General features: G+C 44.1%; 2 protein-coding genes across 3 annotated transcripts in view; both read left to right on the top strand.

The window, feature by feature from the left end:
* pum1 (pumilio RNA-binding family member 1) overlaps positions 1 to 19968 on the top strand; it is a 32066-nt gene extending 12098 nt beyond the window's left edge. The window contains exons 5-23 of one of the 2 annotated variants that reach the window (XM_074686815.1): positions 3729 to 3831; positions 4787 to 4980; positions 5107 to 5279; positions 5385 to 5649; positions 5744 to 5837; positions 6998 to 7096; positions 7231 to 7373; positions 7833 to 7971; positions 8076 to 8210; positions 8609 to 8908; positions 9120 to 9362; positions 10529 to 10799; positions 12996 to 13125; positions 14432 to 14566; positions 15311 to 15448; positions 16158 to 16283; positions 16483 to 16604; positions 16750 to 16942; positions 18258 to 19968. In XM_074686815.1, coding sequence (XP_074542916.1) covers positions 3729 to 3831; positions 4787 to 4980; positions 5107 to 5279; positions 5385 to 5649; positions 5744 to 5837; positions 6998 to 7096; positions 7231 to 7373; positions 7833 to 7971; positions 8076 to 8210; positions 8609 to 8908; positions 9120 to 9362; positions 10529 to 10799; positions 12996 to 13125; positions 14432 to 14566; positions 15311 to 15448; positions 16158 to 16283; positions 16483 to 16604; positions 16750 to 16942; positions 18258 to 18389 — 3135 coding nt within the window. In that variant the 3' untranslated portion in view covers positions 18390 to 19968. Of the gene's footprint in view, positions 1 to 3725; positions 3832 to 4786; positions 4981 to 5106; positions 5280 to 5384; positions 5650 to 5743; positions 5838 to 6997; positions 7097 to 7230; positions 7374 to 7832; positions 7972 to 8075; positions 8211 to 8608; positions 8909 to 9119; positions 9363 to 10528; positions 10800 to 12995; positions 13126 to 14431; positions 14567 to 15310; positions 15449 to 16157; positions 16284 to 16482; positions 16605 to 16749; positions 16943 to 18257 lie in introns of both variants that reach the window. The other variant, XM_074686814.1, reaches the window with a different exon arrangement.
* A 1800-nt stretch (positions 19969 to 21768) lies between these two features.
* The window catches only part of sdc3 (syndecan 3), a 55062-nt gene continuing 51773 nt past the window's right edge, over positions 21769 to 25057 (top strand). The window contains exon 1 of the mRNA XM_074686691.1: positions 21769 to 22364. Within this exon, the coding sequence (XP_074542792.1) occupies positions 22311 to 22364 (54 nt within the window). The 5' untranslated portion in view covers positions 21769 to 22310. The remainder of the gene's footprint in view (positions 22365 to 25057) is intronic.

Here is a 25057-nt window from a genome sequence, read left to right as displayed (position 1 = left end):
ATTGTGCTCATGCTCTGGAATATAACACATTTGTAGAGATTCACATTTCAAAAGGGTTAGTCCATTCAGGTTGTGCTGTGTTACCCCCATGAGCTGAGGCTGCTTCACTGACTTTTAACAGTTGAGATCGTGGTTAGTGGTCAAGCAGAGCTGGACATCAGCATGACGAGTCCACTAAAAGTTTCTGTGTTCATATCGAGGGCGCAGAGCTCACAGCTTCTGACCAGTCAGACATGAACAAGGATGCTATCAGCAGGTCATCACAGTTCAAGGAGAGAAAACTGGCATGAAATAAATAAAGCTAAATACAAATCCAGAACTGTGCTGGAAGAACTGGCTGAAAAATAGAATTCAGAGAGTGTAAATGTATGTATTAAGGGTTATTTCTTTCCCACAGAGTAAGCAGATGTGAGTATTGAGCTCCTGTTTCATTCAGTATTCCCTCTTTAAGATTTGAGGGGGAGGGCAGATTTTGCTCTAAACCAAACTGTCATCATTAGCCATTGGGAGTGCCGGGCGGGTGTTAGAAGTCGATCCAGGTACAGTTGTGTCCACATTAGAGTTTCGCGCGGTTTCACAGGGTTCATAACGCTGATGTCAGGACCATGGACAACAGATTCTTGAAGCCAGGGGATTCAGGATTATTTTTCACTTTGAGCCCTGTTAATGTATACATTTGAACAAAAAAGTTTGCACATAGGGACGTATCAAATAACATATTTATTTCCAACTCTCCATAAGCAAAGTGTGCAGTCAACGTATCTTTTACTTACCGATCACTGATGTTATGTCAAAGTGTGACTGATAAACCGTAACATGGTGTAAGATATTAACATGAGCAAATGCTGATTACTTTGAGCATACTGTTCCCTGAGAGCATACATCTTATTCATAAAAAACACAAACTTCCTGTAACTTGAAGTTAGGAAGGAGGAAGAATCAGTGAAAACGACGTCTTTGCACCAGGAAACATTATAAACATCACTCATTCAAGAGTTAGCTCTCTCTTGCCAGCTTGCTGAGATAAATCCACGTAAAGCAAGGAAGAGACGTGGCAGCACAAAGACTACCAAACCAAAATAATTACCGTATTGACCTGAATATAAGACAAGGTTGTTTTGAGTTGAAAATAATGTGTAATAATGTGTACGGTGGCTGCGATGATCTGTCAATCACAGCAGAGACGCAGTGACAGGAGCTATGGACAGGAGACGAGAAATACAGAGGTGCAGTGATTGTCCTGAGCAAAGTAGAGCACCAACTGGGGCTGAGTTATGATGCTAATTTTGAGATAACGATGGACAGTGCAGCAGAGATGTTAAATAAGTTGCAGGCAGACAAAAATATGGAGTTACAGTGGGTGATGTCTGAGGACCTGGCATCCAAAAAGACTGTCTGTATAATGCAAACTGTCAAAGAAAAGTTTACCATGGTCCTCAAAGTGGCTGTTTCCAAGAGACTGACAGGAGAGTGTGTGAGTTTGTTTCTGTGAAACGTAACGAAGGCGTGCTCATTGCTAGAAATGTCTTTGGAATTGCATTTGAAACACAGATCTCAGGGATTGTGTTTAAAGGGGACATATCATGCTTGTTTCTCCTTTTCACTATACCAGACTGGGATGCCTGTAAAGCATTTCTGCCCTCAGTACAAGTCATTTGGTTCCTTCATTGCCCCACAATAGCGTTCTCAATATCCTCAGTTTAGGCCATTCTGAAGACCTCGTTGAAACGCTCTGTTTCGAGAATGACCGCCAGTAACCTCGCAACGTCACAGCCCTTTGTGCTCTGATTGGTCAGTTCTATCAGAGGGGCGGAGGGGGTAGAGCCAGGGCGCGGTTTTTGCAGCATGGCACTATTTACAAAATCGCCATATTGAATGGAGCAGACCGAGCAAGTTTGCTGTTTGCCAAAACTTCACCGTAAGGCATTGATAGCACTAATAAAATGGCAGAGTGTAGGATACGTCCTTTTGTATTGGACCCCGAGTCAGACCAGGACAGTTCTGCAGCTCAGGAGGAAGAAAATCCACCTCGACACAGATCATCTCAGGACGCTTCAGTGTGGTGAGTCAAACTGGTACTGTAACATGTATGGTTTATATGTTTATACTCAGCTCTTGGTGGGTGTATCCCTCGGTGGCAGTTGTGTGACTAACTGACATCAGAGAGGAGGAGCTGCTTTATCAGATTACTCCAATAAAAAGAGAGGATCCTCGTGTCGTCACGACGGTCGAAATCTTGCGGCCAACTGGCATTGACCTATTTTCAGAGGCATCAAATCTCGTTCTAGGATATCAGAAAAAATACAATATCTCATTTTTTGAAAATTCAGGGGGTGAAAGGTCTTGTTTTCAAATTTATTATTTTATATGTAAGTATTAAGTCAGGGATCAGCATGATATGTCCCCTTTAAAGCCAAAAATGAAAGCAGTCTCTAAATATTATTTCATGATTTTCTCAGAATAGAAAATAGTTCCTTTAAACAAAACACATTTTAGTTATCAGTCTTTTTCTGAAGATTTGTCTTGGAAAGAGGGTGGGTCATCTTATAATCGAGGTCGTCTTAGATTCGGGTCAGTGTAGTTATTCTAAATAAGCTCACATTTGATGATGGTAAATAGTGAAAAAGTATGTCTGTTATGTGGGGTACCTTGCTCAGTCTCTGCCCTGACATTAGGAGGGTAAACCCCTGTATGATGGCCTTCAAGCTGTCATACAGTATAACACTGTTTCAGGGTGTAACATGACATCACTTCCTGCAGCACATAATGCACAGAGCCAGAATAGAGGGGCCTCTGATCCTCCCTCAGAGGTGGTAACAGAGGCAGAAAAGAGAAGACAGTGACCATATGAAACAGCTGAGGCGGCAGGGCAGAACAGTTCAGTGTGTGTGTGTGTCAGTGTCTGAGTGTGTATGTGTGTGTGGAGCTCCTGCTGTGTGTTTACGCACTTTGCCTCTCACATTTCTGAACACAGTCATGCAGTGTGATATCACACGCTGGGATCAATATTATACCATTTAAAAGTGTCGTCTGTAAATTCAAAGGTGAAGTGGTTAAAGAATTTTTTGATTGGAGGCTTTGGACGTTTTATTTCAGCGTGAAACTGACAAACCCGGGTACACAGACAAGAGAAAAACAGGCATGCTTTTTTTTTTTTTTTTTACATCAGATAAACACAAAAACCAGTAACGCATTTGTGATGATTAATGCAAAAGAGCAGTAATTAGAGTCAGGATTGAATCAAAAACTGGTATTGTGGCATTCTTCTTTTGGGCGTTGATTTAAAAAGTGAGCAGAGAAATAGAGATGAGCCACTAACAAGATGTCAGAGTTTGTAGATTTGTAGGAATGTTTTTAAAACAGTTGACATTTTAAAATCGTAATGGTTTGTAATAAATGTTGCTCTTAGACAGCAGCTTTGCTTCTGGCTGTGTGTTAAGTAGCCTTTCCTTGTTTGTTTGTTTGGGGAAGAGGGGGCAGTCAGGGGTCAAAGTACTTTATGTGTGTGGAATCTGCAATGCAGCACTGACAGCCTGGCAGTAAAAAGACAAAAGGAAGAATAAATGCAGAAGACTTCTGAAGGTTGTCACAGATTTGAGGACAGTTCTGCTTGAAGGTTGTGAAACTGCACTCTAATAATGTTTGATTGTGCTTCACTATCGTCCCGTTCTCTTCCTCATCCTGACAAAACTTGTGCTAACATGTCTCCTCTCTGTGTCTTACAGCAGCTGCTGACTGGAAAGAAGTTCTGGGAGACGGATGACTCTGGGAAGGATGGACCAAAGGGGATCTTTCTGGACCAGTGGAGGGACAGTGCCTGGGGGGCCTCAGGTAAAGACCAGTAAGACTTTACCTTTGTGAGAATGTGGCAGGAGGGACAGACAGTCCAAAACCACTGGATCACCCACTGCCTGGTGTTTAAAACTGTACATTTGGATTCCTGTCAGACCTGGAAGCTTATGTCAAAGTGTAATCACCCTGATGAGGAGCAGCTTTCAGGTTGCTGGTGTATCGTAACAACAGAGTGACATTTCCATCTGCATGATGACAAAAAAAGGCTGCCTGGCACCTCAGTGCTTCAGTTTAAAGCTGAAGAGAAAATGATGCTCCAGAGCTCAATGATAGTGTAAAACTTAATTAATCATTTAGACCTGAAACTTATGACAAAACAGCCGTCATTTGACTTTTCTGTGCATTTGTTTGTGGTCTGATAAGTTATGATACCCATGTATCATCTCATTGTGGAGGAACCAATGTTAAAACCTCAGCAGAAGTTTGACTTCTCTAAATATCACTAAGTAAGATGTGCTGTAAAGCGCTTAAATGAATTTTGGCTTTAAAGAAATTTGGTCCATTGGAAATCCTTACAGGTTTTATGATGAACAGATGTTTTATAAAGCTCAGTAGTTGTACCCTGGTGCTGATGAGTGAGATGTAAATGACAGAATGACAGTATAAAAGTTTTATGACTGACTAGTAATAGAGAACACAGAAAAACCTGTTACTTTAGAGGTGTTTAAAGAAACAGGCCTCTGTGATGTCACTTGGTCCAAAGGTTGTTTTTTGTTTTAGCTTTAACTGTGGAATAATTCACACTCCTCTATGAAAGGACATTTACATGTATAAGGGATTTGTCCAGTTATTTTAACTGTGTAGCTGTGTTAAAATCTCAAATAGACAAAGGTAAATAAACCAGAGCCCTGATTTGTTGAAATGATGATCTTTCTACAGTTTGGTTCTCCTGTGCACAATTATTACCTAACAGTTCCTACTCCTCTCCCATCAGATCACTCTGTGTCTCAGCCAATCATGGTGTCCCGTCGGCCCGGGCAGGGTTTCCACGGCGGGGGTGAAGTCGGGGTGGGCTCGGTGATGTCACCACGCTCTGAGAGTGGAGGTCTGGGAGTCAGCATGGTGGAGTACGTCCTCTCCTCCTCGCCAGCCGACAAACTGGATTCTTGCCTTCGAAAAGGACCTTATGTGAGTCTGATCTCAGCCTGTTCATCAGTGGTGGTCTCGTATCTAACGGTTTCACATTTTCTTTCTTTTTCTGTTCACTTCCTGTCATCCAGTAGCTAACGGTCACGTTTGTTGTTCTTCAAACAGGGGCAGAGGGATGGAGAGGTGGAGGAAGAGAAGAGGGAAAAACCAAAGGCAGCATTTGAGGGAGAGAAACTGAAAGAGTTGACAGAAGGTGAAACTGACGTCATTGGTGACGTCATCAACCCCAATGGTCTGCCAGTGCAGAATGGCCTTGATGTTGACGTCAAAGAGTTTGGGTATGATCTGGTTTGACAGAGACAGTCTCATACGTTGGAGTGTAACTTGCTCTGCTTAAAGCCTTTGCGATGTGAAATAAACTTCTTCCCTTGTCATCCCTGCAGTCGTCCCCCAGGCAACATGCCAGCACCTGGTCCTGAGGGTGACCTGCTTGGCGGTCCTGGTGGCGTAGGCGCTGAGGGCCTTACACCCCTGGGAGGCGGCGGAGGCCCCAAACCTCCTGAGGACTTCTCCGGTGTTGATCAAGGCGGCGTCACCATGGACCCTATGGAGTCAGTGATGGAGCCACTTCAGTTTGACTACAACTCCCAGATGCAGATGGACTCGGCGCCCACTGTGGGTTTGTTTGATTACACTAACCAGCAGCAGGTAAGAGTGACGGGCACAGAGGTGTTAGATGCTAACATGTATTTAGGGGCTCAGCTGATTTTAGGTGACTCACCTGCTACTGTCCCGTTTGCAGCTGTTTCAGAGAAACAACGCCCTCGCAGTGCAGCAGCTAACAGCAGCCCAACAGCAACAGTATGCACTGGCAGCAGCACAGCAGCCTCACATCGGTAAGAAAGTGTGCTTAATGTGCATCTGAGCAAGAAAACTGAGGGTCATCACTTCAGTTCTTGTATTTATTTCACTTGTGAATTGACAAAAACAAAGTCAGTTTATTTTCCAGTTTTGACCTCTAAGAGGTGGGGTCAAAATTATCAAATGAAAAGTGCCACACTTGATTTTCTACAGGTTTCTGTAATCTGAACAATTAGTGAGAAAGACTAATCATCAGACCTAATCCCTCCAACCAGTGCCACACTAGAGACCTGTTTCAACCAAGCGGTCCAGTTTGGATCGGTACAGTTTGGTACAGTTTGGTACAGGTTAGATCGATTAAGCCTGATCCTGTTTGCGTTTTCACAGCCAGCTGTGCCCTTCTTGGTAGACAGCCTGTAAGCTGGATGCCAATAGTCGCGTCAGCTACTTAAATAGCATGACGCCAAAGCAGCGCGACACAGTGTACCACACTAATAAATCCAACAAAGAAGAAAAACGCCACGCAGTAAACAAAAAGTAGCGATGTGAGACATCCTGCAATTCATCTTCTTTTTTGATTGTCATGTGACTTTGTTACAGCGCAACATTATCCATAAGCGCAATAAAGCTTTGTTTTAGAGAAGGTTGTGCGCCGCCTGGAGAAATACAGCTGCTGTCACACGGGAAGTGACTATTCCTTTGACCAATCAACAGACTGCAGTGTTTCTAGCTCCACATTCTGGTGTTGGATCAGTATGTCTGGCACCCCAACACAAGGGTCTTAAAAAGTGGCATGGTATGGGTTTGTAATTTGGGGACCTGTCCTGGTTTCAGTAGATGGAAATGCCACAAAGTGCTGTACCCAGCAAGTGTGACTCACAGGCTGCTGCAGTTTCTAACATTTCATTTCCAAGCTTAAGACCACAGAATGCAATAAATTCAGACTCTGCTGACATCATGTGGCCACTGATCAATGCTGGGTTAATATTTCTCAGGTTTGAGTAATTCTTTACAAGCCAGATAGTCGCTTAAGGGATATTGTGGTCATGCTAACCTCTAATCTGGAGGGAATTGTTTACTAATGACTATGTGATCTTAATTATGTGGTCATGGTGTGTTGAAGCTGTATTCTGTCAGTTTATGTGTCATGTTGAACCTTTGGGCCCAGAGTCACTCCTTCTCTCTTTGTTTTCAGGTCTGGCCCCAGCATTTGTGCCCAACCCTTACATCATCAGTGCTGCTCCACCAGGGACAGACCCCTATGCAGCCGGACTCGCAGCAGCAGCAACACTTGGTGTGTTGATGTGGACCCTTTGAGTTGTTCAGAGATAGCTGGACTCAGGATTCAGACACATTCGTGGCAATTCATCTCCACATTAAGGAGAGAAACAGACAGCTGTATTTACTGTGCTGTTTGTTTGCCTCTAGGTCCAGCAGTGATGCCTCCCCAGTACTACGGTGTGACCCCGTGGGGGGTCTACCCTGCCAACCTTTTCCAGCAGCAGGCGGCTGCAGCCAACAGCTCGGCCAATCAGCAGGCGGCAAGCCAGGGCCAGCAGAACCAACAGCAGGTCAGTGGGCTACTGGCCAAAGAGAGAAACTGGCATGCGGATTGCCCTTGGCTCAAGATGTTTCTGCTCAAACGCTGCTTATGAGCCAGTTAGAAATGTGCTTTCGGTCTCACTGACTCTCAGTTTGGATCTATAAGCAGAACACTCTGCATGGCCCGAGGAGATTATGAGCCAGTCAGCAGGAAATGTTTCATACAAATGCTGTTTCTCTTATTTACTTTTGCTGTGCTCATAAATTTAAGCTAACATAAGGAATGGCTCCAGTCCTGGCTTTTTATTACACGCCACCATTTGTCTCTCTGTTGGTCGCCACATTATTTCATACAATCTCTGCAGAGGAATTTGTTCATGATGATACAGCACAGTATCCCGCTTTGGAAGCAGAGATTTAACACGAGTTCTGTTTTAATTACAACTCATAATTAAAAAGATGTTTCCTTTCTTTCTCACTTTGTGAAGGTGATGCGAGCTGGAGGCAACCAGCGACCACTGACCCCCAGCCAAGGTCAACAAGGTCAGCAGAATGACCAGCTGGTTGCAGCAGCGGCGGTCAACTCAGCCCTCGCCTTTGGACAGGGGTTGGCAGCAGGAGTCCCTGGTCAGTATGAAAAGTTATTTTATTGCCAAACTCAGATTAAAACAGTTACAGCGGAGGTTGGGAATATCTGCAAATTTTAATCCATGGCTTCCTCTCTCTCTAAGGCTACCCAGTCCTGGCCCCTGCAGCCTACTACGATCAAACAGGAGCCCTCGTGGTCAACACTGGAGCCAGGAGTGGCCCTGTCCGCCTCATGGCCCCCGCCTCTGTTATCATATCTCCCTCTGCAGCACAAGCAGGTATGATGGTAACAATCATTTATACGGTGTTAGAGGTTTGATGCCAGTGTTCACTGCAGCAGTCGGGATAAAGGAGGACGTCACAGAGCAACAGATTTCAATTTGTGGTCTTAAAACACATGCTCAGAATGTCTCATGAATGCAAAGCAGATAATAAAGAGATTATGAGTCTGCATCAACAATTGTAACCACAGGTTTCTACAAGGAGTCCTCAAGAATTAGGATTATGATCTTCATCCCATGTAGTGGAGATTTTGGTTTGAGCCATTAAGAAATATGTGTAAGAATATTGGTGTCAGTCTCTGTGCTCACTGTGCTTTGAGCTCTTACCTCAGAAGACTTCTCTAGACCAGAAGGGGAGCTCCTCAAACAACTTCTCCTGTTTCCTCCCTCCCCAGTTGCAGCAGCAGCAGCCTCCGCGGGTGGTGCCAATGGTGGTCTTGGTGGGGGGGCCAACGGTCCGTTTCGTGCCATGACGTCCCAGCAGCCCCAGCAGCAGGGTGGCCCTGGTGGAGCTCTGGGTGGCAGCTCCTTCTACGGATCCTCCTCCCTCAGCTCCTCCTCTCAGAGCTCCTCTCTATTCTCACAAGGCTCGGCCCAGCCCGGACCAGGTTCTGCCTCTCTTGGCTTCAGCCAGCCTGCCTCCTCCTCCCTCGGGGCCACACTTGGAGCCACACTGGGTGGCTTCGGCACTGCAGGTAGAGAGACCACGAACACTCCCTCTGATTTTGGAATGATTGTTGGTGGCCTGCTGAGTTTTGTAGTTGTTAGAATGTTTATATATTGTTGCAGCTGTTTTCACTTAAGTAGAGCTTAAAGAGATCATAGTGACAAAAAACAATAATAGATATGATTTATTACTTTTCTACAATGTGCCTTGATAGGATCTACATCTCTGTCTCCCTCTAGTGGCCAACTCCAGTGGTGGCAGCGGGTCCAGACGAGACTCTCTAACAGGAAACAACGAGCTGTATAAACGCACACCTTCAAGCCTCACCCCCATCGGTCATGGAGGCTTCTACAATGGCACCTTGGGCTTCAGTCCTTCCCCTGGACCTGTGGGCATGCCCCTGCCCAACCAGGGCCCCTCCCACTCCCTCACACCTCCACCCTCACTGTCCAATCACAGCTCTTCATCCAACCTCAATCTTGGTAACTATTTTTCATTCAAGTTTTTTTTTTTTTTTTGGTTCAGATGTAATTGTTGATTTTGATCAATGATTCAGTTTGATTATTTTTTTATTTGATCTTCGTTTAATCAGATAGAAACCCATTGAGATCTAGATCTCTTTCACAAAGGTGTCCAGGCCAAGAGGTCAGCACACACACACGTCATGATCATAGACTGTTGAATGGACATCATGGCTCCACTTTTTCTGTTTTGATGTCAGAATACTCAATAAGAGCCGCTGTTGTACAGCCAGAGTCTGCGCAGTAGAGAATCTGTGGAGCCGGGTTACAAATTAAAGTTTTTTTTTTTCCCTTTTTAAAATCTAATCTCTTCTTGGCTCTCTGTCTTGATGTATCCTTCTAAACCCTAAAAAACTACGCATGAATGACAGCTGTCAGCCGTCTTTGAACATGACGTTAAGTAGTGTTTTTTGATGTTGATTCTAATAACTAATGACAATGAAATTTTTCAGAAAAAAAGAGGACTTGAACACAACGCAGCCCAATTATAAGTTCATGTGATACACATTTCTAAAAGCTGTATTTATTTTCTAAAGTTTGACCACAGCCCAACTTGAATGGCTGGAGGACAGAGTGTTTGAGGCAAACTGCAGTCAGTCAACAAGGGGGAGCAGTTTTAAGCTGAGTCAGATGACGTCCTTTTTTTTTTTTTTTTTTTTTACAGTCAATGTTCATTATAAATAGTAAATTGCAGTAATGACCCAATAGGCAGCATTTTCTGCTCATATACTGCTTTTTACAGCCTTTTGAAATGGTAAATTTGAGCCTGTTTCGGGGTTTATTTTTCATTCTTTATTATATTGTATGTATGCATTCACAAACTCTCCTATTCAGAGGACAGATATCGTCTTTTAGGCTTACCCTGTTCTCATAGCAACACTGCCATCCAGTGCTGTTTTTGTGCTGAATTAGTATAAGATGATTTTCATGGTGCTGTCTCTGTATTTTGATTCTGCAGTGTCATCAATTAAGGAAATAATCCATGTTAACTCATGCAAATAATCTCTGCAGCAGTGTTTGACGTTCAGAGGATCAAGAGGAAAATTTACATTTCCAATGCTTGACACAGAAGATGTCTAAGAATACTTGTTTTAACAGTCACCTCTCTTTTCTCCCGTACCCCTCAGGAGGACTGACCAATGGCAGTGGGCGCTTTATCTCCGCAGCTCCAGGAGCGGAGGCCAAGTACCGCAGCGCCGCCAGCTCAGGCTCCTCCCTCTTTTCACCCAGCAGCCAGCTGTTCCCATCCTCACGGCTACGCTACGGCATGTCAGACGTGATGCCTTCAGGCCGGAGCCGCCTGCTGGAGGACTTCAGGAATAACCGCTATCCCAACCTGCAGCTTAGAGACATCGCCGGTCACATCATGGAGTTCAGCCAGGACCAGCATGGCAGCAGGTACACACGGCAGACACGCTTTAACTTAAAACACACAGTTTTTCACCTCAGGTCCTAAACAGGTCCCCCAACCTAAGAGTCCTGTTGAGTTAAAATAACAGAGACTTTTACGGGTGTGTTTTTTGTCTTTGTACAACCGTAGTCTACATTTTTAGATATATAGATTTTTTGTTGTTGTGAAATGATGAGATAATTAGCTGTATTTACAGCATCTTGAAAGAAATAAAAGCTACAGTCTTCTTAGTACCAAGATTGATGATCTTGAAATACAGAGAGAATTAAATGAACACGCTTTCAAGGCTATTGGATTTGAAAATCTTTATTGTCCCCAAGGGGCAGTTTGATTTGTAACAGAAGTTTTATCAAGCATCTTGTACAACACACTCAAAACACATAACAAACTCAATTACACATAATTTAAACTCATAGCTCCCATGAATCACAGCATTTTTGTGTTGTCACATCAGATTTAGGGATGTTCCAATCAGGGTTTTTTTTTTGCCTCCGAGTCATTTGATTTTGTCCCGATCCAATACTTCTACTCCAATACATTTCCAATAATTTCCAATCAGATTTGAGGCATGTTGAATGACAGTCCTCTGTAGCTGTGTAAACCTTCAGTTTGTTTCAAGAACCCCTGATAGAAAAAACGCTCCCAAATATCTGTTTGATTTAAACCTCAAGATATAAGTGACCCACCTTCCTATTGGTAAAAGTTTGAACTCTGCACATGGACAGGAATTTCAAGAATGGCCTTTGCCATCGAAACAAACTCTACTCTGAACTCCTCTGACTGAACCACCTTTGGGTATCGGTCTGAATCCAAAACAAGTGACATACTAGTGCCATGATCATAGTAAATAATGAAAAGAAATTACACACCGACACGTCTCCAAGTCGTGTCATCCATCTGCATCAGTCTGGTAAACAGCAAAGCAAAAACAAAACAACATCTTTGACCACGGCCGAGGATGTTCCAAGATTATTTCACTATCCTTGGCTGCTGCGCTCTGTTGTAGAAGAAAAAAAAAGATTGTCTGGACAAATTACAAGCCAGCGGCCGCACAACATTTTTGTCACAGTTTTGATAAATTTCTCGATGTGAATTATAGCAGCAGCTACACTGAGAGAATTGTTTCCACAAGGTGTACTTACTCAGGGACCTGGACGACATTCCTCTCAAACCTTTTTTTTTCGATGCAACAGTGGCAGAGATTTTTTAACCGAGTCTGTAAAAAGGGTTTTACTTCAAAAACACCCAATCCCTCATGAAGTTATCTGTTTGATCACCTCTGAGCAGCATTTGCCTAATTCTTTAAGATGTGACTTCTCCTGTTGTAGATGGATTGCAGAACACCCTGTGATCCTCACCTTTGTGAACTTCAAAGATCTCAGGTGGTCTTGGTCAGCACAGAGCCACTGACTGTGTTTAGGGGTGTGTCAAAGCTGCTGGAAGTCTACTGAGTTCAAGTTGAAGCTGATTGCAGAACGTGAACAGGCTGGATGTAGAAATGCTTCAGAGTCACTGCCCTCAGGATGTTCCTGTCGGTTCATGCTTGATGTGCACTCCTCTGGATTCCTGTGGCTCTCATTAGATACCCGCTGTGAAATTGATCGGTGTGAGACAGCCTCTTTGGGCAGTATGGCCTCACCTTTCAGTCAGTGATATGTCACCATCTCTCTGTGATATGGTCCAGAGTCTGGGGTCCTGGTTTCTGGGTTCAGTGTTAATCCTGCTCAGTCTCAAATGCAGACTTTTCCACAGAAATGATCTATAAATACACCATGACGTCCAGTCTGCACATTCCAGACATATTCCTTCAACATCACTCTGCTTTTTATCTCTGCTGCTTTAGCCTGGCATCCATCACTTCACCTCACTGTTCATGCTCGTCTTTTCTCCTCTCTGAGCTCCAGCTCCTTTGTCTGACTGTTCCCTCAGGTTAGAGGTATAGGAGCATCTTTCTCTCTCTCTCCTTCTCTGTTTTGCAACATCTGTTTCACTTTATTGCTCTGTCACTCTGAAGTCCTTTTTATCTCTAAGTTCATCCAAACTTTGTAAATCCCTTTTATATTCCAGTCAGATTCAAGAGGAGCAGACTGTACACTTCTCTTTACGGGTATTTATTTAGATAACCGCACCAGGAGAGTCCCACCCGTGGTGCTTAAAATGTATGTCCTGTCTTTTTTCTCAAGGTTTATTCAGTTAAAATTGGAGCGAGCCAGTTCAGCAGAGCGTCAGCTCGTCTTCAGCGAGATACTGCAGGCGGCTTACCAGCTCATGGTGGACGTCTTTGGAAATTACGTCATCCAGAAGTTTTTCGAGGTGAGCAAAAAGAAGTAGCGGTTATCTAAAACTGCACCCTAATCTTGTAGTTTATGGAGCCTGAGTGAATTTGTGCTGTGGATGGTGTTGTGCCATGTGTTAACAAACAACCAGCATATAATTGAACCGCATCCGGTTCAAAGTCCTTCTTCTGACATTTAAAGCCCTAACCTGGCCCCTCACTATCCTGCTGACCTGCTCCACCCCCTTAACCCACAAGGTAGTCTTGGCCCCTCTGACGATAAACCTACTTTTCCCACGGCGTAGGACCAAGCACTGAACCTGGGGTGACAGCGGGTTCACCATCGCTGCCCCCTCCCTCTGGAAGTCCTTACCCAAACACATCTGCTACTGCCCCGACCTTTCCACATTTAAATCCCTCCTCAGAACAGATCTTTTTAGAATAGAATAGAAAGAATAGAATAGAAAATACTTTATTTATCCCCGAGGGGAAATTCAGGAGCCACCGCAGCATTTAAGAAAACAAAAGTAAGAAAGTGTATAGAAAGTGCAAAAAGGTCCACGAGAAAATAGATGACAACATCCCGTCCACCACTCTCCAGCCCAGCCAGTCTCCACCTCCACAGGGTCCAGGACTGAGCCTCCCCAGAAGTCTGTTCAGTCTCTGTCTCCTGGATCCTGTCTGCTCACAGCAGGCGAAGCTCCTCCAATTTGGCGCCGGCGTCCAATGTCAGCTCCGTCAGCCACGTCCGTGAACAGCACGATGCCACTCTGCCCTCCGGCAGCCCCTCAGCCGCTGGGTTAGCACAGCTAGCTCGTCCATCGGCCACCAGAGACAGATCCCACGTTCCCAATAACGATGGATGGAAGGACAGGTCCACGTCATCACCTCCCAGCTCACACCTGAGAACCAGCACGTCGTCCTCACCTCCTTCTCCTCACCTTGTGGGAAGACATCAGGCCTTACACCAGTTAGCATTGACATGCTTCAGGCTGCTAACAGCTGAGTTCACATGTAAACAATGCAGCCATGGTTACATGTAGGATCTCCAGACAAACACAGGAGAAAAGTAGTAAAAAATATCACTGAAGCCAAAAAAAGTTTGGTGTCCATGACAAACAAATGAGCCATACAAAGTAATGATCCACTCCTAATACAAAAAAGAAAAAATTCCAAGAAATTAGAATTGCTTATACCTGTTGATGCTTAAATCATTGTTTTATTGTGTTTTGTTTTTCATGTGTCTTTTAACATTTGTTTTGAATTCTGTTAAGTGTTTTTAAGAACTTTAAAAAGCGCTTTAAAAAATAAATGTATAATTATTACATTATTTGTGTGTTTCAGTTCGGCAGCTTGGACCAGAAGCTGGCTCTGGCAGAGAGGATCCGGGGTCACGTGCTGTCTCTGGCCCTGCAGATGTACGGCTGCAGGGTCATTCAGAAGGCTCTGGAGTTCATCCCCTCTGATCAGCAGGTCATCGTAAGTACAGTCATCTTCCAGCTCTGCCTGCATGTACCTACAACAGAAACAGACTGCTGCTTTGTTCAACAATGACCCCAAAAGACCCCCTCTGTCCTAACCCTGCTGTGGCTGTGTGTTCCTGCAGAGGGAAAGGAAGCGGTAAAAAGCATTTTTAACATCCATGTGAGCGTAATTCAGCTGTCAATGAGGTCGCTGTGCTCTTGGGTCGCTAATTTCTGTTTATATAGCACAATGCTGCGTCGATAAAGAGGTGTGCACCTCAAGCTGAAACGGCATTTTTCAGCAACATTATGTCTTTTTTATGTGAGAGCTGCCTGGTGTAGCAGCAGGCTCCTCGTGGGCTCTCTATCATGTACGATGAATGAGGCTAATGATACCACAGTTTATATGCAAATGTTGAACTGCAGGTGTTAGGATAAATCTATGTGGATATCAACAGGAAATCTCTTTGCTTGAATTCAGTGGTCTGAGGGAAAGGTGTGTATGAAAGAAAGAGAGATATCCATCTCTCCTTAATGGACCTCAATAGATTTCTCCAGGGCAGCTGTTCAGAGCTGGCTGTTATTTGTTGGCCTGTGAGCCACCATGAAAAATGAAGGAGCTGTTGGAAAATGCTTTCAGGCAATATTTGACTTCTCACAAACAATTACATGTCCCTTTCTGCATTCCTCCTTTCTGTCTGTTTCCCCTTTTTTCCCACCCCCCTCCTCATCCTCCTCTTCCTCCTCTTCCTCCCTGCAGAGTGAGATGGTGCGGGAGCTAGATGGCCATGTGTTGAAGTGCGTAAAAGACCAGAACGGTAACCACGTGGTGCAGAAGTGTATTGAGTGTGTCCAGCCGCACGCGCTGCACTTCATCATAGACGCCTTTAAGGGACAGGTGGGTCCCCACTCTGCTTACACACACACTACACACCCCCACACACACACACACACTAAAAAAATTTCGCCTTTCAATCACTGAGGCCTGCCAGTGCTCAGCTGACAACCACACATACACTCTACTCATGTGTGTGTATATACACACACACACAGGCTCCTTGAGGCAGCGAGCATATTGTCGCCGCCAAAGTACATCGACACACAAGTGCTCAGTCCTTCCCGGGGACAGGGTACGTTGCCATGGCAACAGGAACCTCAGCCCAGTGGCAACAGCCATCTTCTATCCAGCAGCTAAATGTTACATTAGCATAAAGTGTTAAAAATGAGATTTGATGTGTTCATGCTCACACCTTTTTGTTTTATCCAAATGAAAGGTTTCAGTTTGAAGAGTCTCTTAGGAGGCTCACCGTAGAGCGTGCGTTTGTGTGTATGCTCCCTGTCACACATTTACATGCTGAGTAGCTGCATGTTCTCCACGGCTCAGGTCTGTTTGTGGAGCTGAAAGCACGTCAGGAATGTGCTTTCACCTTCCTTGCAGGAGTGGCTTGGTTTATATGAGTGGGATTATTTGTGACTGTAATTTAAGCGACTTTCTGCACCTCTTTAGTGTTGGAGCAGAGATAAATCAGTGTTGGAGTTGCTGGCTCCAGGACCACTCAGTGTATGCGTTGAATAAGTAAAGATGTGTAATTACGTGTGTCTCTCAGGTCTTTGCCCTCTCCACTCACCCTTACGGCTGCCGAGTCATCCAGCGCATTCTCGAACACTGCCTTCCTGAACAGACGCTGCCTATACTGGAGGAGCTCCATCAACACACAGAGCAGCTAGTGCAGGTAACACACACGCACACACACACACACAGACCAGTGAGTCCTCCCTGATGTCTGCTTTCCACCAGCATAATGACACATCATGTTTGCTTAAATAAAGCTTCCAGTCCAGAGTTTTGATCCGTTCTGTTTGATCTGACGTCAGAGCACCAGCTGCTCCCTCACGTTTTTAGTTAATGTGTCTGCGTTTTGTTTTATTCAGGACCAGTATGGCAATTATGTCATCCAGCACGTTTTGGAGCATGGCCGAGCTGAAGATAAGAGCAAGATCGTGGCTGAGATCAGAGGCAACGTCCTGGGACTGAGCCAGCACAAGTTTGCAAGGTGAATTCCAGAGCCAAAGCACCAACACAAGACTTTGATCTTATCTGTCCTCCAAAAAAGCTTTGCCTTTCTTTTCTCAACCAAAGCAGCGCTCTGTCGTTTGCTTCTATTTCCCTTTTTAACCCTTTCTACCCCCCTTTTCTAGTAATGTGGTGGAGAAGTGTGTGACCCACGCGTCTCGAGCCGAGCGAGCGGTGCTGATAGACGAGGTGTGCAGCCTGACTGAGGGCCCCCACAGTGCCTTATACACCATGATGAAGGACCAGTACGCCAACTATGTGGTGCAGAAGATGATTGACGTGGCAGAGCCCACCCAGCGCAAGATCGTCATGCACAAGGTCAGTGGACAGTCCCACATGTTCAACTTTAATGTTGGAATGGGATTCCTCTCCCACACTTCTCCTAAAACTTTTAAATATTTTGTTTTTGTCAAAAATTGCACCAAAGAGATGACAGAGATGTCACAATGAATGACAGGATCCTTCAGATTGAACAATCAGTGATAAAGTTCAGTTTAACCGTGTTATTGAAACATTTTAACTGTGTGATTGTGGAGAAATAGGAATACAAACAAGAAAAAAACTGCAAGAAGGAAGAAGATTTCGCAAGGGGGAGACATGTATTTTTTATTTCTATGCAAGTTTAGATTGTTTCTGAACATTAACGCAAACCCTTGTGACTAACTATTGCTTCTGTCAGAACAAAAGTGCCTCGTGGGAATGAGTTATACATACTTAAAATGTTTCTCTATTAGACACTTAAATTGCTTAAGTTAAGACAAAACTCAATGTACTGTATTTGTTTGATTTAAAAAAATGAATGAAAACAGGGCCGGAAGGCTAATATGACAAAGTAGGTTGGAGATGAACATCCCCCAGTACGTTTGTGAAACTCTTTGATATCAGACTATATTTCTCTGGAAAGATAAGGATTTAGTATTAAGGGTCAGAGGGACATTTTTTACAGCAAAGTTTGGCAAAGTGTTGAAGTACCTGGTTACTCAGAGTGAAACTGCCTAAAATGTTTGACCCAAAAAGGACTTTTGAGATTACTGCTGCGGATGTATTTTGGATTTGTTACATATCTCATAAAATCTGAAAATACACTGTACTGGACATTTATAACTTTGAAATGTTCAATAAAAGCAATATCCCAAAAAAAAGAAAGAAAGCAGACACTGAGTTTGTGATTAAGATGAAGTGGAAACTGCAATTCATCATTTGCGCTGTACAAAGTATGATGATCTGAGTTGGATAATGTTTCATGAAATCATTTGTCAAAACCCTGAGATACTGTAGTGGCCAGATGATTAAAAAAAACATTGCTGTTGAAGTTTGATCTGTTTAAGTTGGCTATTTTTGTCTCAACACTTGGAAATGAGGACAAGATATTCGGTTACGTTTTCTGTTATGTGACGATTCCTTTGCTGTCTTTATCCAGCCTCCATGATGTATGTCATGTAAGCCGTGCAGGCTGAACGAGGAAATGCATGTTTGACACGAGTGGAAAATACATATTTCAATCTTTGCAGACAACATAACAGGGGTTTTTTTGTTTGTTTTTGCATTAAACGAAACAAGTTTTTTGACAGCAGAGGGAAAATTCAAAACCCCAACAAAATGTGTTCATCACATGTGTTTTTGTCTCTGTCAGATTCGGCCTCACATCTCCACCCTGAGAAAGTACACGTACGGCAAACACATCCTGGCCAAGCTGGAGAAGTACTACATGAAGAACGGTGTCGACCTGGGTCCCCTCTGTGGCCCTCCCAACGGCATCATGTAAACACCCCCCCCCCCCCCCCCCCCCCCTTCTCACCTTTCACCTCACCCTCCTGACACTGTCCTCTCCTCCAGCCCCAGCCCTGCTCTTCCTGCCTGACCCTTCAAAAGTCATCAAGCCCAGTCCCCCTCCTCCAAATCCTGCTCACTGAGGACATCAAGTACCCCTCGTACCCCTGTTTCTATGACAACCCTTCGGGAGGAGCCTGTTGCTACAGGCAGCCTTAGTTTTTTGTCTGATTTTTGTTGCCCCTCCCCCATCTGAGTCCCAGCCCTCTGAGCTCAGACAGGGAAGAAGGGTAAGGGAGCGGAGAGAGGTCAGACCTGCTCCACTCCCTCTTTTTCTTTCTTTTTTTGTTTCTTCTTTCTTTTTCTTTCGTTTCTGATAAACTCAAAAAATCCTTTTACCGTTTTGCTACTGCTGCACACACAATCCTGCTGCCCCCTCCTCCTCTTCCTCCCATCTTAGCTATTTACCACTATGAGATGGAACGAGTATTTAATTTGTCTGACATCACAGAATCATAGACGAATACACACACACACACACACGCGCCATCAGCTAACCAGCAGACAGATCATTTAGCATGGGAGATTCGTTTTCTGGTCTTGCTTCTATAAATATAACGTGTATACTTGGTGTAGACCTTTGCATATATATATAAATATATATATAAAACTTTGTAGTTTTTCTGGTTTTTGATGTTGAATCTGTATCTATAATGTATCCTAGTAGTGACCACATACTTCTGACTGTATAATTGTACATTTGTAAACCCTTGTAATGTAAAAGTGCTTTACCACCCTTTTTGGTATGAGAAGAAAAAAGAAAAAAAGCTCACTCTGGAAAAAAAAACTTAGAAAAAAACCTGTGCATTTCAGTGTATATTCTCACCTCCTTGGTTGTGACATATGAGTTGTTGTATATTGTAAATTGTAATATCAAATTTTTGTTTTGAAAAGCCCTTTCTATACAGCGTAGTACTTGTACAAAGATTCGCCACGCTTGGTTTTATCTTTATCTTGTCACTGCTTAACTTAAAACGTCGATCTCCCACTGAAACCCAATTGGACACAATCTGTTAGTTAGAGGTGTCTTCTGGTTTATGTTTAAGGTTTTTCTTTTCTTTTTTTTTGACCTTTTTTAAAGACCTTTTTATAGGAATGATTTACCCCATGAAAAATGTCATGAGTTTGGGTATGCTGGCTGGGTGGGAGAAATAACTTTTACTCATTTGAACCCTTCTATTACCCATGACTGTTTTCAGAGGGGTAAACCCACAGATTGTACAGAGGAGATTCTTGTGTTTTTTTGGCATTTCTCTAGTGCTGTAAGTGCTGTATCATACTGTCTATGTCCTTTTGGGTGAGAGAGGCAGCCCACCACAGCGCGGTGTACATTTGGAGCAGCCTTGTGTATATTTACTACGAGCACACCTGTAACCATATGTGTATAGTTAACAGAACCTGTGTATGCTTATTGCCTGGGCAACTATTTTTTGTAACTCCTGTTGTAGATTGTCTCTAAACAATTGTGTGATCTTTATTTTGAAACCAAACTGAACAAAAAAACTTTGAAAATTTTACTGTCTCACTTGTGCTTCATTGTTTGCTGAACGCTATTACAAGAGCTCTAAAGAATGTTTTTGCTTCAACAAGACTGTGACTACACACAGCATGAGTTAAGGAGAAAGTATAGGACTGTTCTCTTTATGCTTCAGTTTCCTCAAATGTGGCTGATTAGTAGAGCTGGCATTTAAGCGAACATAAAACTGACAAACGACTACCGACCATGTTGATCAGTTACGATAATGACTGCTCTCAGTAAAGAACGACTTAAGTTTCAGCAACGAGTGCAGATAGCAGCAGCTATTACTTTGATTCAAAGACCATTCCTGGATTTATTATCCGGATAATTGTTCACACTTGATGAACAGTAGTGAAAGCCTTCATTCCATCACCAAAAGAAGTGAAAGGCTGGTGTTTTAGAAGAAAGTGCCAGAAAAAGTAAACCCACGCAAGTACCCCATAATCGTACTTCACAGGAGAAATGGCCTGAAGCTTTAATAAGAGATTACCACTACACATAAGTGTTGAGCAGATCTTATATTAAAAATAAATCATGCTGCTTTCTGTTTGATTTCTGAGTAATGTTGAGGCAAAAAACAGCTTGTACCTTCGCACCTTTGTCTATGTGTAGTGGGCCTGGGTGAAAACAACAAGGATGTTACCCGAGGCCTTTTAAAAGTGTTTTGTTGGCTGTGGCTATCATTTTGTTGGCTTTTTCTGCCAATAATGACTCGACGTAAAAAATAAAGGTTTAATTACTTTTTAATGTACTATCAGTTGGCTGAAGGTACACACCTTGCTTACCCCTAAGCTCTTTTTATGCTGTGAATTGTAGTTTTGTAATTGTTCAGACAAATGCTACCTGAAAGCAGGTCCTGCATTGTTTTATCATTGAAAGAAAGGCCTTGTCTTAAAATTTCACTTTTATGTGTCTATATTGCTAAGTAAAGCACTCATAAGAAAAATGTGCTAAAAGAAGCAGCTCAAAATAGACCACAAAGTCAAGTCTTTGAAGACGTCCCAAACAACATTTAAGCCACAGTTCTACAAAATCCCTTTAAAAAAGTCTATGTAGAGATGGACCTTTCAGATAGCCTATTTGTCAAAAGCCTCATTTTCTAAGAGGTGTAATTAATGCCCCCAGAGAGCCCAAAGGTTGATTGACATATGGAATATTTTAGTCCAGTTCTTTTGCTTCAATAACTGTTTTGTTCCATCAATGATTTAGATTGTTGTATAAAAAGCCTTTCAAGCTAGCGGGAAGCAGCGCCAGGTGTGACGGTTGGGTACATCTAAACCTCGTTTTAAATTTGTGGGTCTGTTTCAGTTGTAAATTTTATTGTCTCCTTTTATATTTCAGATTTTGCTTAAAAGAGTACTAAAAGTTTTCCCGTTTCCCTTTTGGTTTCAAAATTAGCCTAACTGCGCGGTTGCTAGGCGACACAAATTTGCTCAAGTTGGGGCAGCTCACACACATTATCCTTGCAACACAGAGCACAGGTGTACTTTAGGGAATGTCTTTCAACGGCTCAAGCAGAATTCAGCCAATCACAGCAGAAGAATTGGGGTGACCGGTAAAGGTGTGTAACAATGGCGTGGAGCCAACAGGAACTACCTGAGCGCGAAAACAAAAGGGAAACGGAGCAGCCATGAATGCCCCACGGTGCGCAGTGTGCCCTGCCTCATGCACGTGTTGTGTGTGTGTGTGTTAGTGTGTTGGTGTGTATTTAAAGGGCTGCGGGTGCCTAAACGAGCTGCAGGGGGCATCCTCGCCCTTGTTCGCGGAGTCCCCCCTTCTACCTCTCTCTAAACACACACTCCATAGTCTCTATCACACACACACCACTCGTCCTGCCAGACTCCCAGGCCAAGCAGCGTCGCCATACGGAACATCCTGCCCTCAGCGGAGAGGGGGAGGAGAGAGAAAGAGAGAGGGAGTGTGTGTATGTGTGTGTGTGTACAGAGCAAGGGGATAGAGCGAGGTTGTGTGTGTATTGAGTGAGAAAACGAGAGAGGGAGATACGAGGTCTGGCGTCTCCCTGTAGTAAATCTTTCAGGTCTCGAGCTCAAGAACTCGGAGAAACAACCCGGGAAGAAGAGGAGAGCTCGCGCTAATCTAATTGTGAGGCTAACTGGTGACCTGGACCAGCAGCGTCTGAAGCCGTGGATTAAAAAGCCCGACTAGAGGACGGATGGTCGCGCGGACGGGCGGCGCGCTGTGAAGTTGGACAGACTACCGAGGCACCATCAGCAGGCAGCAGCGGCAGCTTTTGTCCCCCCCTCCCGCCACCACCACCTCCCCGAACCCCGTGAAGGCAGCGGCGGCACCGGGAGGCTGCTCACGCGCACCCCGACCATGAAGCTGCCTTGGCTCCTGGCGCTCACGGCGCTACTTGCTCACACAGCCACGGTAAGCACGAGCATCAAATCCTTTGTTAACTGGGGTGCTCTCGTGCACACGGGAGCTTAGGCAATTTATGCAGGCGTGTATATGAGTGCTTGTGGGTGCGCGTGCCATCAGCAAGTAGACAGTGATAGCGGTGATCGGTTGGAAATCCTGCACTCGACCTACTTATCAGTCCTTATTGGCCGGCCGTGACTCCCGCGAGGGGGGCTGGCGACTCCCGTGCACCCCCACCCCCCTGCTTTTACACACACACATGCACCCATACTCACACACACACACACACACACACACACACACACACGCCTTTGTGTCTCGGTGTCGGGGTTTATTGTGGCCTCGCGAGTCAGGAGGTGTGTGTGCGTGCATGTGTGTATCCTATGTGTGTTCGAGTGTGTCAGTAATTAGCGGGTAATCTCTAATTGGACTTGATTGCGGGTCTTTATGCCGGGGCTTGGTTTGTGGTGTCTGTGTCACCGGCTCACATCCTGCCGGTAATTTGAGGGGCTCCAGCCATACTGCGGCTTTAGCGACTTTATTACCCAGTGTAGGACGGTGGTGTGTTTGTGAATGTGTGTGTTTGTGTGTGTGTTGATTCGTGGGTTGGATGTCCGATCCCTGGGCTGCGGGGTGCACGTGAACAGCAAGGAAACAGCGGCTTCATTATCTGGATGCAGGAATCCGACTTGGGGCATCCTCCCGTTTTAATCCAAGCTGTGCGCGCGCGCGCGTGTGTGTACGTGTGTATGCCGCGAGAGGTGGGTGGGGTAACAAGGAAGTTAACGGCGATGCGGTGCGCGAACGAAGGCAGGGATGGAATGATGTCATCGGGAATCGCGAGGGGGGGAGCTGATTAGGAATTCGCGACCCCCCCCTCTCCCCCTCTCTCTCTCTCACACACCTCCTCTCCGGAACCATCCACGCCGAGATTCACGCGCCCCTCATAGCACGCCCACACCTTCCGTTACCGATTAATCCAGATTTATCCTATGAGGAGGAGGAGGAGGAGGAGGTAGAGGAAGAGGAGTGTGGAAGCTCATTGAATCATTCAGAGAAAAAATATGCAAGCACCAAAAATAGTCAAAGTGCATGTTGACTCCTGAGTGTAGAACAAGAAGCAGACCCCTTGTCTAAATTTATAGAGCTCAAAGTGGGTTTACTGCTGTGTTTGTATAAATGATGATGTTATATCAGTTTAATGTTCCCTCATTCACAGGCGGATCAATCTGTTTGAATGATACAGGGCAGGTCTTTTAGGCTCTTGTGGTGTGTCACTTCACAGTCTGCTGTACTTCTTTACAGAAATGATAATGAAAGATCCCCTCCAGACATGTTTGTTTGAGATGTCTCCTGCTGCTCCACACAGTCTAATCTCAGTGTTTAATTTTCCCAGTCACACCTGTGTAAATTGCACATTTTATTGCACTGTTATGACTGGCTTCCAAACATATGGCCACGTTTTAAACTCAGATGTTGATTTCTTCTTTTCGGAGAAGGAGGAAAGGTTTGCAAGAACTGGCATTGAAGTTTAAACATCTGAGAGAATTAAGCACATTTTCTTTTTCTTTCTTCTAGCTTTTAGGGAGCTAAACTTTTTTTTTTGGTTAACAAAAAAAAAACGCTTTAAGAAATATACCTTTTTAAAATTCAAAAAGGCAGTGTTGTGGCTGTCTCAGAACTTAAAGGCATCTTGATAAGTTTAAGTCAGTTTTCCATCATTCAAAACAAAAAGAGAGACTAGTCAAATTCACTTACCTGTAATCTTTATTTTATTTGTACAACTAAGTTAATTTGTCAACACTGCGGTTCCTTACTGGTTGTCTAAACAGAAGTTAAGGTTCCAACTTAGGCCATGTCCGCATGTGGCCGGGTATCTGGGAAACTGCATACATTTTTATATGTTTAGGCCTGTTTTAAAAACAGTTTACACTGAAACACTGGAAACGCTGTAGTAAGCATGTCAGCCCTGTAGTTGGCGATACAACTGAAGAGACACACCCCTCCACAGACCAGAAGAAGTCTAGCTTGATGCTAATAAATAGTACAGCACAGTAGTCGTATGGTTCGTGTATGACAATTGAAGTTGCCAGAATGAAAATGTAATGCACAAAGTGGAGCATGACGTCAGCGTTTCCACTCCGGATTACTGTTTACACGGCAATGGTGGTGATGACGTTTCAGAAAAATTCCACTCTGGAGGCTGTTTTCAAAAGTTTCCGTTTTAGATTGGCCACTGAACACTGTTTCCGTGTAAACGGGAGGCTGAAACGCAGCAATACTTAGGCGTTTAATCCTAAAATCTTTGTAGTGTAAACAGCCCCTAAATCGATATACCCTATAAAATGTGCCACATCACCGGATGATCAAAAGCCTTCTGTTCAGGTGACTTATTTTTGCATTGGCTAGCAAAGGTGTCAACTTAAGTTATCATCTAAACGTGCACACTCTAGCCATAGGTGGCCTAATACTTTATGAAATCCCTATAGCTATGACAGATATCAACATATTAAGTTTGGTTAACTCTTTGAAAGTTACCTCCTCATTCTTACTTCTCTTTAGATTCTGTTTACATGGATTTTAATGAAATAAACACCAAGTATTACGTCCTAACAGCATTTATGCTAATTTCTAGTTAAAGCAGGATGAGTTATAAGTTTTCACCACATTAAAAGAAAGGAAAATCCCTAAAGAAGCCTGGT

The sequence above is a fragment of the Halichoeres trimaculatus genome, unplaced genomic scaffold, assembly GCF_033239565.1.
Source record: "Halichoeres trimaculatus isolate MK-OKI-2021-1 unplaced genomic scaffold, fHalTri1.1 fHalTri1_scaffold_14, whole genome shotgun sequence".
Taxonomy (NCBI): Eukaryota; Metazoa; Chordata; class Actinopteri; order Labriformes; family Labridae; genus Halichoeres; species Halichoeres trimaculatus.
Note: the sequence above shows the minus strand (reverse complement) of the source record. Positions and strands in the feature narration are given on the sequence as shown.